The 14,465-nt window shown below is 40.3% G+C and overlaps 1 protein-coding gene across 1 annotated transcript in view; it reads left to right on the forward strand.

Moving 5' to 3' along the window:
- Positions 1–14,465, forward strand: part of LOC136854008 (uncharacterized) — a 15,819-nt gene continuing 1,354 nt past the window's right edge. The window contains exons 1-7 of the mRNA XM_067129972.1: positions 1–1,708; positions 8,032–8,090; positions 8,755–8,872; positions 9,592–9,858; positions 11,054–11,422; positions 12,047–12,124; positions 13,809–14,025. Of these exons, the coding sequence (XP_066986073.1) occupies positions 16–1,708; positions 8,032–8,090; positions 8,755–8,872; positions 9,592–9,858; positions 11,054–11,422; positions 12,047–12,124; positions 13,809–14,025 (2,801 nt within the window). The 5' untranslated portion in view covers positions 1–15. The remainder of the gene's footprint in view (positions 1,709–8,031; positions 8,091–8,754; positions 8,873–9,591; positions 9,859–11,053; positions 11,423–12,046; positions 12,125–13,808; positions 14,026–14,465) is intronic.

A 14,465-nucleotide genomic window follows, 5' to 3' on the forward strand; every position in this document is an offset into this window, starting at 1 on the left:
AACTGAACTTTCATCATGCAATTAGACCAGATACTGAGCGCCGCAGTAGCGGCTGTCAACGAAGTCCAACAGTTGCCGTCTCCTGATGTCCCTCAGTATTCGCCCACTTCCCCTTCTTCGTCGTGCGCCGCCCACGAACAGCAACAAGCACCAACGTTACCACTCAAATATGAAACGGCAGAACCGGAAGAATCTACTACCGACCTGCACTACCTCAACCAACAAGCGCAAGCAGAGCAGCAGGGCGCCGAAAGCAAGGCCGTCAAATTTCCAAATGCCAGCGCCCATCAGAGTGAAATGTCCTGCGCGAAAAACGCCTTCCACGTCTACAACGAAGCCCTACACGAGGTCCAGGACAACGACGGATTCGGGGACATATCGTTCTTCGCCCTCGACGATGATAACCTCGTCATCACTTCCCAGCAGGCGCTTGAGATGTTCGAAACCAAACCAGATGAATACCACAAGCAAGGCGCTTATTCCTACGAGGCCTTGGGTAACAAGGAGACCCCCCCTGAAATCAACACTCCGCCCATCGATATGACGGTGGATGCGACTGCCAACGATGAGATGTCCGAGCAGCAAGTCTCCCGACAAGACGAAGGAGGCCGAGTTCCCACCGAGATCGCAAACGAGGAGCACAGCACCGGTGGCGCAGAGGCTGTCGACGTCAGCAGCGCTGTTCTGGGAGAGTGGCCGGTGTTCCTGGAGGACGAAATACCCGTCACCAACGGTTTGCAAGTGACCGAAGTGACGGAAGAAGTGCCCGTGATATCATCCGAAGTGGAGGTCCTCACCTCCTTGGACGAACCCCAGTACACCTCGCTGACACCAGCAGTGACCGAACCGCCGCAGAATGACCTCGGTTCCCTGTCAGACCAAGTCCTTCAGTCGCTGCCCGGGTCGACTCTGGACGCCACAGTCGACGAAAACGGCAGATTCGTGGTGCAAGTCGTGGGTCCTGGAATGAACATGACGGTTCAGAATAACTACATCAGCAGGGAGAAAGTGGCGCCCGACGATTCAGCGTTCGAGCAGCAGATGAAACCCTCAAACCTTATTGACTTCACGAATCCTCATCGTGATTCTCCCTTGGGCATGGGCCCCTACGCCACGTTTGACGAACACGTGCCCATGGGCGCCTCTGCCAAAGACATGTCTGTAACGCAGACCTCACCAGACATGATGGAAAGACCCAGAAGTGACACGAAGAGGCACTCGAGCGTACTGACAGCTCTCAGAGATTCTATATACCGATCACGCGCCAAAAAGCGCCCCTTCGATGACCACACCTCCTATGGCGATCGCTCATCAGCGAAGAGACGCCCAGCAGACATTCTCAAAGATCTATACATCGACTGTGAGAGGCAAGACAGGGGGGTCTCGCTCCAAGAGAGCCATTATCCCCAACGCAATATGGAAAACCACATGGGCGAGAATCCTACAGCACGCGCTTATTCCCCACGTACGAGAGGATCCTTCAAGTCCCCGACACCAGAAGTAAGATCGCCCAACGAAATTCTGGTCCTCCGACCGGAGGAACTGCAGTCGGCCCTAGCGAAGAAGAGGCAAAAAGCCTCTCCCCCTCTCATGATCATGCGGCCGGACGATCTGAAAGCTGAAGGTGAGGACGAGACGAACGACCCTCTACAGGTTCAGCTGGTCTACCTCGTTTACCCTATGGACGGATCAGGTGCAAGTAACTCAGGTAATAATAGCCACATACGCACACATACACACATAGACTCTCTCTCTCTCTCTCTCACACACACACACACACACACACTCGACCTACGTTTATCAAGGTTGTCTTGCGATATGCTTTTCTAGGTAACAGTAACTCTTTCCCCTCTTCAGAAGTTAAGAACAGTCAGCCTGTTCGGTCTAATCATCTGCTGTTGTTGTTATTAAAATGAAAACATCTGTTGAGAATGTGACTGAAGTAAACAAAAAAAAAATGCCCTAACATTTTTAGCAGAAGGGGGGAGGAAAATGACAGCTTACTTAATAGCGAGTAAAAGCAAATGATGCACAGTTTAAATAAACAGTCCCATGGTGAAAAAACAAACGAGGAAGTCTGGGCAACCCAGTTTATTTTCATTCCCAGATACAGAAGAAGAGAGTAAAGAGATCTTGAACTTAGTTCAAGATATTTTTCCTTATAGCGCTCCTACTTCAGCCATTCCTCTGAACTGTCTTAATTGAAGTTGACACAAACAGTATTTTCATACAGTACTGTAACTGCCCGTGTTGTGTGACCTCTTGCGTTTGCATGTCCTTGTATGATACACTCAGAGAGAGAGAGAGAGAGAGAGAGAGAGAGAGAGAGAGAGAGAGAGAGAGAGAGAGAGGTGGGTGGGATGGCCTGGTTGTAACACACCATGTTTAAATTAGTCGGCCAAGTTAGTAAAGAAAGCTCCTGTATAACTAACCATTTACTGGTAGAAAGCACATTGCGTACATAGCTTTGACCGAAAAATCTCCTTGTCCAATCAAACACGTTTCTTTTCGTGAGAAAAACGGGAACAAAAAAAAAAAAAAACATAAAAACGAATAAAGTTACATAATCTGATCCCAAGTACCCTACGGCATTGGCGAAGCCACATACGCAGTTGCCAGTGCGGTTGAAAGTTTTTTATTTGAAATGTGAACAATAAATGAAACAAACTGTTTTTCTTAAAGAATAATATCCATTTTTTAAGGTTATCGCCCTTAATAGTCGAATTAAAGCCTACAAATCATCGTATACCTTACTCATAATAAGTCGTTGGCAACTCCGCCTCTCTCTCCCCCATTCCCCGCGCCGAACGTAAATAAGGAAAAACGAACAAAAATTAATTTATTCGAATTAAGAACATTTTATTGGTAAACGAAACACGTAAACGTAAAGGCAAGACCATTACTGACACGACTGGGTAGGTACTACAAACCCACAGCTCACGATAACCTCACAGATAACGATTGTAATCGAATCGACGGGGAGGTTTATCAGTCGGCGGGGGGGTTAAAGGGGACTTCGGCCTGTGCGAGAGAATGTTCCTGGGGCCAATCAGATCATTCGGATTCATTGGAGTCACTCGCTTGAGTGTACGGTCCGTCGCTTCAATGAAGGTGTCGTAGAACAACATTAGTCTTATCCTTTTAATGTTCGGTGCTTGGAAAGCTGTATATTCTTTACTGTGATATGAGTTTGATTTGCACGACAAAGAAGAGTTAGATCTACGTGCTCGACGAATTTCTGTGGGATTTAAGTAAGTGGCACCTCTTCAGTGACGTGACGTTTGAATGAGATGGAGTGGGTGCTGTTGCGAGAGCGTTTCTGAAGGCGAAGATTTCATTTTTACTTCGTAATGAGTAGCTTATACACCTAGGACAACAGTAAGTGCTCAGAATAGAAGTGAAGATTACCAGAGCAAGCCAGTCATCAGTGCCAGTGGAGTTAGCGTTATCAGTATTCGGCAGGGCAACAGTTGTCGCCTGGAAAGTAGGTACCCGTAATACTGGTGTGAGACGTGACGCCATACTTCATCACTTGGTTTGTCTTATTCATAAACGAGTAAACGTGGATGAAATGAAGTCATTTTAACCAGATTGTGCGTTATTTTAGTCTCCCAGTCATTGCATATCTATTCAGAAGTGTTGCAGTACACAGTTCATCCTCAGATGTTTAGCGCCTGCATGCTTCCATGTTTTTATACATAGGCTAGCCAAAATATGCTCGTATCTGTTGAATTACCGTGACTAAGCTTATTTTGGAGAAAAAACTCGTGTTATTAAGCGCTGACGCATATGGAGTTTGCATGTTTTGATGTGCCAACAAGGTTTTAGAAGAGTTTGTCCTTGAATGTCCACCCCTGGCAACAGCCGTTTTCTATAGGTGTCTTAGTTGGTCTGTCCTGGATTCGGAGAGCGCTGTTCATAAAACTCAGTGAAGATATCATTCAAAATAAAACTAAATTACTATTAGTGTTTGATCAAATGCGTTAGATCAACAATACGAAAATAGAGCGACCCACTAACATCAGATCATGGTAACTTGTGACGTTTGAATTTCCCGTCGTTACTTGGTAAAAATAGAAACATTACTTTTCTAGTTATCTTACGTACAGCTAGTTACTGGGAAGGAAAGTAAGTATAAATATGGCCGTGAGAAGGATTAGTTTTCATCATCTGGTTGCATATCGTAATCGGATAATCTCAGGTGATCCCAACATTAAGAACTGATCGACGAGTTTTATTCAGACTAAAATGACTGGTCACAGAAAAAATCCTGAAGAACACCGCTTGTAACTTCTTAAATTGTGGTGCATGATTCTATATACTTTATTTTTTTCCTTTCATTGTAATCATTCATTTATAAATTGCCATCTGAAATCATAAGACAGTGTCTGGCTTTATATATATATATATATATATATATATATATATATATATATATATATATATATATATATATATATATATGAGCAACATTAAACCATTTCCCTTAACAGATGGTGGCTCCAGTGAGGAAAAAAAACGCCAAGGTGTTTTATTTTCATACTTTAACAGCAAATAAGTAGATGTACGGAATCATAAGACAGTGTCTGATTTTATATGTAGGCCTATATATATATATATATATATATATATATATATATATATATATTTTTTTTTTTTTTTTTTTTTTTTTCCTGCAAATTCGTGGATGACCCCAGTGCATTAAAACTTCTTATTGGCTGCTTCAAAGACCAACCCAAAAGGTTTCAGCAGTCTAACAAACCACTACACTCACTGCGCCACTCTTGTCTTCCATTCCACACTTCCTGGATATCAAAGCCCCTTCCTTTCAAATACCCTTGTACACCATCTAACCAACCCATTTTTCTCCTTCCTCGCCCCTCCCCCCAACACGTCTGAATTGTTGGCTCTTTCTAGCAACCTATTATCGTCCGTTATATGGACAATAATAGGTAAGGTTTTATCCCACAAGACCAAGCCCTCTTTATATACTGTGATGAACTACCCTTCCACCTATAATTACCTTTTTTTACTACTTTTACCTATCTCCACATTTACCAGCCTTTTATATTTCGACCAGCCAACTGAGGATGTTCTAGCAATTTGTCATCAACGAATCAGTTACGCTCAACCATCTAAGGTTTAGGTTAACTCAAGTCTTGATCCATGAAGCTGCTCCCAATGGGGATGGGTAGTACGGTCAGTGCACCTTACAACGGTGTACTGTAGGCATTCGTTAACCCTTATACCCCGGACTTATAATTTGTAGCCTAATTGAAATACGTATATAAAATACTGATGTCATGACCAGTCCTTGATGTTTGGGTTTGATCTCAATCTTTAGGCATGTAGAACTACTCTGAAGTATGCAAAGTTACATATGAGTAGAAAGCTAATGTTTTGAATATCCTTATGCATTTAAAAAAATTATCATAAATGCGTAGCATCTGATATAAGAAAATGACAAAATCGAGGGATTTAATGTCATTGCAATTACTTTTCAGTAGTGTTATGGGTATTAACTAATAAAGTAAATAATATAATTTCATTTAATGCCTAGTATTTAACTCATATTTTATATGTGTTCATTTATTACTTTTAAAATGAAGATCGTAGTACGTCATAAGCTATGCGTAGCCTATTAGGCCTACCCCTGCATGAAATGTGTTAGCAAAGTTGCCAAGTGAAACTACCTAGCCTATCCTGAAATATATATTATTCCATAAAACAGTACTGAATTACAATAAAAATTTTTCTCAATATGCTTCTAAAACTAAATAAGAAGATATGAAATAAGTAATGTTTACGTAGGCGTCACTGTACTCACGTATGTTTACGTCCAGCTGTCAAAACACGTTTACGAAGGCCGTAAGAGACATGGAAAACAACTTTGCGTGAATTTGCTTTTATAGTACTTTTCCGTCGTTTTACTTTGGTATGTAATTGTATAAACTATTGCTAAATCACGAGAAACGCATGCGTTACATATTTTATACAGACGAATGACACAAAAGTTTGGGTAAATACGTTTTCGCAAACAAACACTTTCGGATGAAGTCCAGTCGTTCATTGCTTTGCCAAACATTTTTCCTTCATTATGCAAGACACAAAACATTCCTGAATCACCAGAAAACCAATATATCCGTAAGCTTTAGCGTATGAACCCGAAATATTGAGTAAAATACGTTGCTGGCGAGTTAAGATAAACAGCAACAGAATGAACCGCCTAAGGCAAGCACATTCTAAACCAAAACAAAATCTTCTCTTCTGATTGGTTGCTGCTGTATGACGCAGTGTCAAGGCCACCAAAGTTGTCTATTGGGGACGTGAAGGCGGAAAATTTAAACAAAGAACTTAAGATCTGTGATCATGACCCCCCGGAGTATAATGATTAAGCCTTTTTGCAGCACCCCTTTGGTCCCTAGCTGCAACCCCTTTCATTCCTTTTACTCCACCTTTGTTCATGTTCTCTTTCTCTTGCTGACCACCCACTCCTAACAATGGATTCATAGGGCAACTGCGAAGTTTTCCTCCTGTTACACTTTTCAAACCTTTCTACTGTCAATTTCCCTTTCAGCGCTGAATGGCCTCATAGGTCCCTCCAGTTCTTGGCCTTTGGCCGAAATTTCGTAACTTAAAAACATTCCCAAGTACTCTGTCTGACTGCTCTGTTCAGGTTTTTCTTCTACCTTGATCTGTTTGGACGGCTTGTTTATAGTCGGCCATGTAATCCCGTTTTCTGTTAAGCTCAGTCTTCTCGGGTTCTATATTTGTTATTATTCGCAGACGGTCATCAGCCTCGTTCTTGTTAGGCTGTAAGAAAATAAGATGGCAAAATAATTAACGTTGCTCTCTAACAATCTCCAAAACAAATAAACTACCTATACAGTTACTGCGGTCATTTATTTACTGAATGGATTTCCCTCTACTCAGCATTCATATATTCTATAAGAGGTTAGCTTCCTGCATGCAAAGCGCTCTAGGCCTTAGCTAACAACTAACTCCTCGGAATGCGCTCTTGGCTAAGTGTTATCTATCTACAAATCTTTCAGGAATCGAGTATTAACTCAGTTCCTCCGTTCCGCCATATTTTATTAGCTCAACATCGACAGATGTCTGCTGACTCTTTGGTGCCTTTCACCGTCTGCCCTGAGACCCCAAATCAACTCGTTCGGATTAGCTGGTGGACCACAGACACCTGCCTAGTACCAAGGTGACAGGGTCTAAAGACTTGACTCGTTCAGTTCTCATGGTAGTCCGTAGTATCGACTCTGTCGATCCATTGTGTTTTACAACTAGGAAGTAAGGAATCTCTCCTTTTTTAGTATTGGTTATGAGTTCTTTATACATATACACAGACATATATCGCATTTTCCTTAAGGAATGGCTCCAGGCGTTACCGTTATCGGCTATTTTTTCTGATGGCATACACAAGCAAAAGAAATGGTTATTCCTTAGCAGCAAATGTTCTTTCGACAAAAAACTTCAATCAAGATATGAGCTGGAAACTATTCGAAATCTGAAACCAATGACTGGAACTGGAACTGAATTTTTAAGTCCATGGACTCACAATGAGAAAATGAACAGACTACGTATCCTGCAGTTTTGGCGTAGGCTGAGAACAGGTTGCAGCTGCCACTGATTAAAGCAGCTCTGGTTATAATCAAATTGCCATTTATAAAGGCCCGAGTCGTATGGAATGAATTTTGAATGGTTCCACATCATAAATATATTTACCTTTTGATTTAAAATGCAGAATATATATATATATATATATATATATATATATATATATATATATATATATATATATATATATATATATATATATATATATATATATTGCTAGTTCACATCTTATTTTGATTTGATAGATTCTTGTGTATACAACTTCAACTTGCATGAAACAATTTTTTTTTCTTTTTTTGCGCTTCATGCAATTTTTCAATTTTACGATTTTTTTTGCTTCTAATTTTTTTTAATTACTAAAGGCATGATATTGATCTAATAAATTTTTTCTTTTCTTTGCAGGAAGTCAGAGGAATAGAATGCCCTCAGAGATGATTTACAGCAATCAAGGATTTCCGAGGGTGAGTCTCTCTCTCTCTCTCTCTCTCTCTCTCTCTCTCTCTCTCTCTCTCTCTCTCCCAGGCGGAGGAGGAGATTCGGTTGTATGACTTTCAGTACGGTTAGCCAATCATGTCCTTTTTTTAAATGGCATAAAATTTCTGCAGTGAAAAATTACTATCTGCATTTAGAAAAGTAAGATTATGTAATATATATATATATATATATATATATATATATATATATATATATATATATATATATATATATATATGTGTGTGTGTGTGTGTGTGTGTGTGTGTGTGTGTGTGTGTGTGTGTGTGTAGAATCTACTGGTCACTTTTACCAGACACATATGTAATTCTAATAGAATTACACACACACACACACACACACACACACATATATATATATATATATATATATATATATATATATATATACATATACACAGAATGTATATATTATTATTTATATATGTACATATATATGTACAGTATATCTATAAGATATATATACACACACACATATATATATATTCATAAATATTTGTATATATATATATATATATATATATATATATATGTATGTATGTATATATTAAACTGTGCCTAGTTTAGGGAAGTAAAGTATGCCGCCACATAGCATAATCATCTAAACCCCTTCTGTATTTTCCCCCCTCTTCAGGATATGCCAAATGTGGCCCTCCAACTTCCTACGGCGAGTGCCAAGAAAGTGCCGTGGCTACACGACGAAGACAGCATTGGTCCTCACCCCACGAATCCAACTAGGAATGACATAGACAGTACGTAATGATGTTGTTTGAGGTCCTGAATGTTATTTCTGTCAGTTAAAATGCGATCTCGGCATCTTTTGACGGCATACATTCGTGCTTCAGAATCCATGCAAATGAATCTTGCAATCTGCTTTCAATTGATCAGAGTAGGTTTTTATAGAATGCAGTCACGCTTGCACAGAAGCAGCAGGAATTCCGCACTTTACTTAAATAATGGCATATATGACATTACCTAAGTAGTGGCTTCTAGTACATTGAAGACAACCTAACTTTGGTTGCTGATTTAAGTGCCATCAGTAATGATGACATTATCCAGTTTAATCTAAAGAGTTATTTGACAATAGGCCGCCAGTGCACCTTACTTAGTGCACTGTAGGCATTGCTTAAGGTTCTCTGCAGCGTCCCTTCGGCCCCCTAGCTGCAACCTTTCTCATTCATTTTACTGTACTTCCTAACTTCTTCTCTTTCTTCCATCTGACTTTCCACCCTCTCTAACAATTGCTACATAGTGCAGCTGCAAAGGCTTTCCTCCTGTTACACCTTTCAAACCCTCTTACTGTCAGTTTCCCTTGAGCGCTGAATGGCCTCATAGGTCCCAGCGCTTGGCCTTTGGCCTAAATTCTATATTCTATTTCTATTGTCTTGTTTCACTAACCTTTAGAAGTCGAGGGTTTATATCTCGACTGCTTCTAGACCTGATGTCTCTTCCTCCTTCTCCACCCTTCCAGATGACCTAGGCTATAAGGATAAGCTCATCGAAGAATGGAACCACCAAGACGTCATATACTATATGTTCGATTCCGCCAAGGAACTGAACTTCGCCGGACAGCATCTCAATTTCTACGAGCTCAACGCCGTCACGGGGAAAGATCTCTGCCAGATGACCCGGGATGACTTCAAGAGATTCGCGCCGAAAGCAGCGGACCACTTGTTCCAGAACTTCAGAGCCAGGCTGCTGCAGGAGAAGAGACAGCAGCAGCAGGTTGCTGCGCATGGTGAGTTTCATTCAGCACTTTGGCTCGCTCTCCGCCATGGCGCGACACTCAGTGGGTTAGGTTTCTGTCAAGTCTCCTTGGTTTCTGTATCCTCCTCTACACTTTTTGCTTCCTTGCTGAATGGGTTAGGTTTCTGCGTCCCACCTCTATGCTTTCTGCTTCCTTATTGAATGGGTTAGGCTCCTGTATTCCCCCCTACGCTTTCTGCTTCCTTATTGAATGGGTTAGGTTCCTGAATCCCCCCCCTCTACGCTTTCTGCTTCCTTGCTGAATGGGTTAGGTTCCTGAACTCCCCCTCTACGCTTTCTGCTTCCTTACTGAATGGGTTAGGTTTCTGCGTCCCACCTCTATGCTTTCTGCTTCCTTATTGAATGGGTTAGGCTCCTGTATTCCCCCCCTACGCTTTCTACTTCCTTATTGAATGGGTTAGGTTCCTGTATTCCCCCCCCCCCCTACGCTTTCTGCTTCCTTATTGAATGGGTTAGGTTCCTGTATTCCTCCTCTACGCTTTCTGCTTCCTTATTGAATGGGTTAGGTTCCTGAATCCCCCCCTCTACGCTTTCTGCTTCCTTATTGAATGGGTTAGGTTCCTGAATCCCCCCCTCTACGCTTTCTGCTTCCTTATTGAATGGGTTAGGTTCCTGAATCCCCCCCTCTACGCTTTCTGCTTCCGTATTGAATGGGTTAGGTTTCTGCATCCCCTCTCTACGCTTTCTGCTTCCTTAAATTTTCTGGGACAACAGTAGATACTCTATTTCAGTGCATAAAGCTTAAAATTTGATAAGAATACCTATATATTACGCCAACACCACATGATAGGCCTAGTTTTGTTTATTTTTCTTAACGAGAATGCAATTATATCCCGAAGGTTTGTGCATGAAAAACAGGATCAGATGCTGAAGAAGAGTTCCAGAAATTCTAAAAAGAATTCTAAAAAGAATTCTAAAAAGTCAACAGTATTCTTTGTGATAAACAGATTATGTGTTTTTACAGCATCCAGTGTGCTTCTAAACGTAATAATCATCACTTTAAGCTTCTGTTATGTGTTATTCCTGACTCATGTAAAATGGCTCTCTTTCAAGGCCATTCTTGCTTTAGATGGTAGGAACCGCTTATCACAATTTCTTTTATGCCTTTGTGAGTACAAGTGCTACAGAAAACATCCCCACCAATCGAATGTATCTTCCCATTTCAGCAACATCCTCACACCAAGACATCAACAAGAACAGAATAGTCCCAGAGGCAACGTCGCCCTTCGACTTCATCAACCAGTCGAAAAGTTTTTTCAGTCCTGCGAATCACAACTTGTCTCATCATCACCCAGCAGTCCAGCCTCAGCAACCGGCAGTGATATTCAGAGACTCGCCGGTTGGGTGCGACGCCTCCGCCCGTTACGAAATCCGCTACGAAACCGTCGACGGCAGAGCGATCGGTCTAGATGACGGCAACAACAAGCGGCTCATCCTTGGCAGTCTTCCCTCGGCGTCTAGGAAGAGCTTCGATCTCTTGCACGCCCCCTCCCCTGCTGCGCCTTTCGAGGTGGATGAAAATATATCGGATCCCGGTGAGTTCTAAATAAGGTTCTCCTCTTGGGCTGTTAGGATGAGTTCGATATCGCATCAGTCTTTCAAGCATGAGAAGGTTCTGTGTTTTCGTACGATTTTACTCAAACTTTGCAGTTCATGGTCTAAACCAAGGTCTGAAGAATCACTGTACCTCATGGGGTGCACTGTAGTCGTTACTAGAGGTTCTTTGCAGCGTCCCCTGGGCCCCCAGCCGCAACCCCTTTCATTCCTTTTACTGTACCTCCACTCATATCTTTCTTCCATCTTGCTATCCACCCTCTCCTAACAATTGTTTCATAGTGCAACTGCGAGGTTTTCCTCTAATTACACTTTTCAAACCTACTTACTCTCAGTTTCCTTTCCAGCCCAGAATTACCTCATAGGTCCCAGTGCTTGGCTTTTTGGCCTAAGCTCTATATTTCATTCCATTCCTTTAGACCTTGGTCTAAACTACTCAGAGTGATTTACAATTGCAGTTATCTCTCACTATAGAATAACCAGTTTTATTTGGATTCTAGAATAGAAATCTATTGCAAATATTAGTTTTAAGTACATTCTGTTATACTCTTCTGTAAAAACGAAAAGAGAATGACTGAGACTGATTTGTGGAACGTGATTTCCAGACCAAAGTAGCAACGAAGAAGAAGTCGTCAAACCCGAGCCACCCAAGAAGAGGGGACCAGGGAGACCCAGGAAGCCAGGTAAGGACAGACTTGAATAATAATAATAATAATAATAATAATAATAATAATAATAATAATAATAATAATAATAATAATAATAATAATAAGTCAAGAATTTTACAATTTCTCTAAATGCTGAGGTGATTTTAACAACTTCAGAATTTGGTTACGTACGCAGAGTATTGAAGGATGTAAGAATGCAAGTTACTTATGAATGAATTATTGATATGTTCTTTTACATTCTCTTCGTAGGAAGAACCAGAATTGCGTACCGTACTTGTAAAAGTATAGAGGACTTGTATGACCAGTAAAAATAACTCTTAGGCTGTGTAGTACTTGTAAAAGTGTAGAGGACTTATATGGACAGTAAAAATAACTCTCAGGCTATGTACAGTACTTGTAAAAATGTAGAGGACTTGTACGAACAGAAAAAATAACTCTTAGGCTGCGTACAGTACTTGTAATAGTGTAGAGGACTTATATGGATAGCAAAAATAACTCTTAGGTTGTGTAGAGGACTTGTATGAACAGTAAAAATAACTCTTAGGCTGTGTAGAGTATTTTTAAGTGTTGAGGACTTGTTTGAACAGTAAAAATAACTCTTAGGCTGTGTAGAGTGCTTGTAAAAGTGTAGAGGACTTGTATGAACAGTAAAAATAACTCTTAGGCTGTGTAGAGTGCTTGTAAAAGTATAGAGGACTTGTATGAACAGTAAAAATAACTCTTAGGCTGTGTAGAGTACTTGTAAAAGTGTAGAGGATTTATATGGACAGTAAAAATAACTCTCAAGTCGTGTACAGTACTTGTAAAAGTATAGAGGACTTGTATGAAGAGTGAAAATAACTCTTAGGGTGTGTAGAGTGCTTGTAAAAGTGTAGAGGACTTGTATGAACAGTAAAAAATAACTCTTAGACTGTGCACAGTACTTGTAAAAGCGTAGAGGACTTATATGAAGACTAAAAATAACTCTTAGGCTGTGTCTCATCCCTTCCCATCACATGGCCATACCACTGCGTTCTTTCCTGGGCCTTCTTTGATAGTTCTGTGACTTTATTAGTATCTCTTACTCCTTCATTCTTGATCCTGTCCATTATTACCACTCCACACATCCAGCTAAGCATTTTCATATTTTTTTCCAATGAAAGTACGGACCTTAAATCCAAGGGCGTCTTCGAATGCAACTTGACTAACCTATGAATTTCTCTGATAAGGAATTTGGTCTGGTCTCTAGGAATATCACCCGAAGACTACTCCTATGGAAAGAAAGTTTTCCTTTAAAGAATATAAAGTACTTGTGAGCTTAAAAATTTCAAGGGAAGATGCAATGCATTATTACCCTACTACTATTCTCCTTGCGTTTTAGTACATTTTTATCTATTTATTGATTTAGCTATTGATTTTTTCTTTTTTAATGAGTGAGATCTCTTTTTTCTGTATTTCCCTTTACCTCCTCTTACTTCTCCTAATGAACTCCGTATTCTTTGGAAGCTTGAATTTCAAGCCAGTGGCCTCTCTGGTAGCTTGTTCCACATCGTCTTCTGAATAATAATAATAATAATAATAATAATAATAATAATAATAATAATAATAATAATAATAATAATAATAATAATATTGGTAGCCTAGACCTTTTCGAAGAGAGGGCTCAATTTTGCAAAAAATTGATTTTTTTTTTTTTCATCATTACTGTTATTTCGCACAGAGAACGAGCTGAAGAAGAAGAGGAAGAAGACTGGTCGTTTATGGGAATTCATCCGAAATTTGTTGTTGGACCCGGAGACCTGTCCCTCTCTGGTGCGGTGGGATGACCCGGAGCAGGGCGTGTTCAGATTTGTCCAGGCTGACAAAGTGGCCCAGAGATGGGGTCAGCGCAAGCAGAACCGTGACATGAACTACGAAAAATTGAGCAGAGCAATGAGGTGAGTGAAGCGAAAGGACCTTTTCTCTTGCTGAAAGAAGCTGTGGGTTCAGACATGGTAAATATCCTGGACGTGGGTTCAGACTTGGTAAATTGACTGGACATTTTCAGAATAGTCTGTACAGTAGTATAGGAAACTATAATGTAATTTTACCTGATTTCATTTTTATCTATTCATAAACTTCTTAAATTATTTTTTTTTTAAATGAGACCTCTTCTTTCTGTATTTCCCTTTATCTTCTTTTACTTCTTCCTAATGAACACCATATTCTTTGGAAGCTTGACTTTCAAGTCAGTGGCCCCTCTGGTGGGCTTGTTCCATATGAATAGGGCTCATCTGAATAATAATAATAATAATAATAATAATAATAATAATAATAATAATAATAATATTAATAATAATAATAATAAACAGAAAGTAAAGTAATCGTTTGTTAAGCT

The sequence above is a fragment of the Macrobrachium rosenbergii genome, chromosome 28 (assembly GCF_040412425.1).
Source record: "Macrobrachium rosenbergii isolate ZJJX-2024 chromosome 28, ASM4041242v1, whole genome shotgun sequence".
NCBI lineage: Eukaryota > Metazoa > Arthropoda > Malacostraca > Decapoda > Palaemonidae > Macrobrachium > Macrobrachium rosenbergii.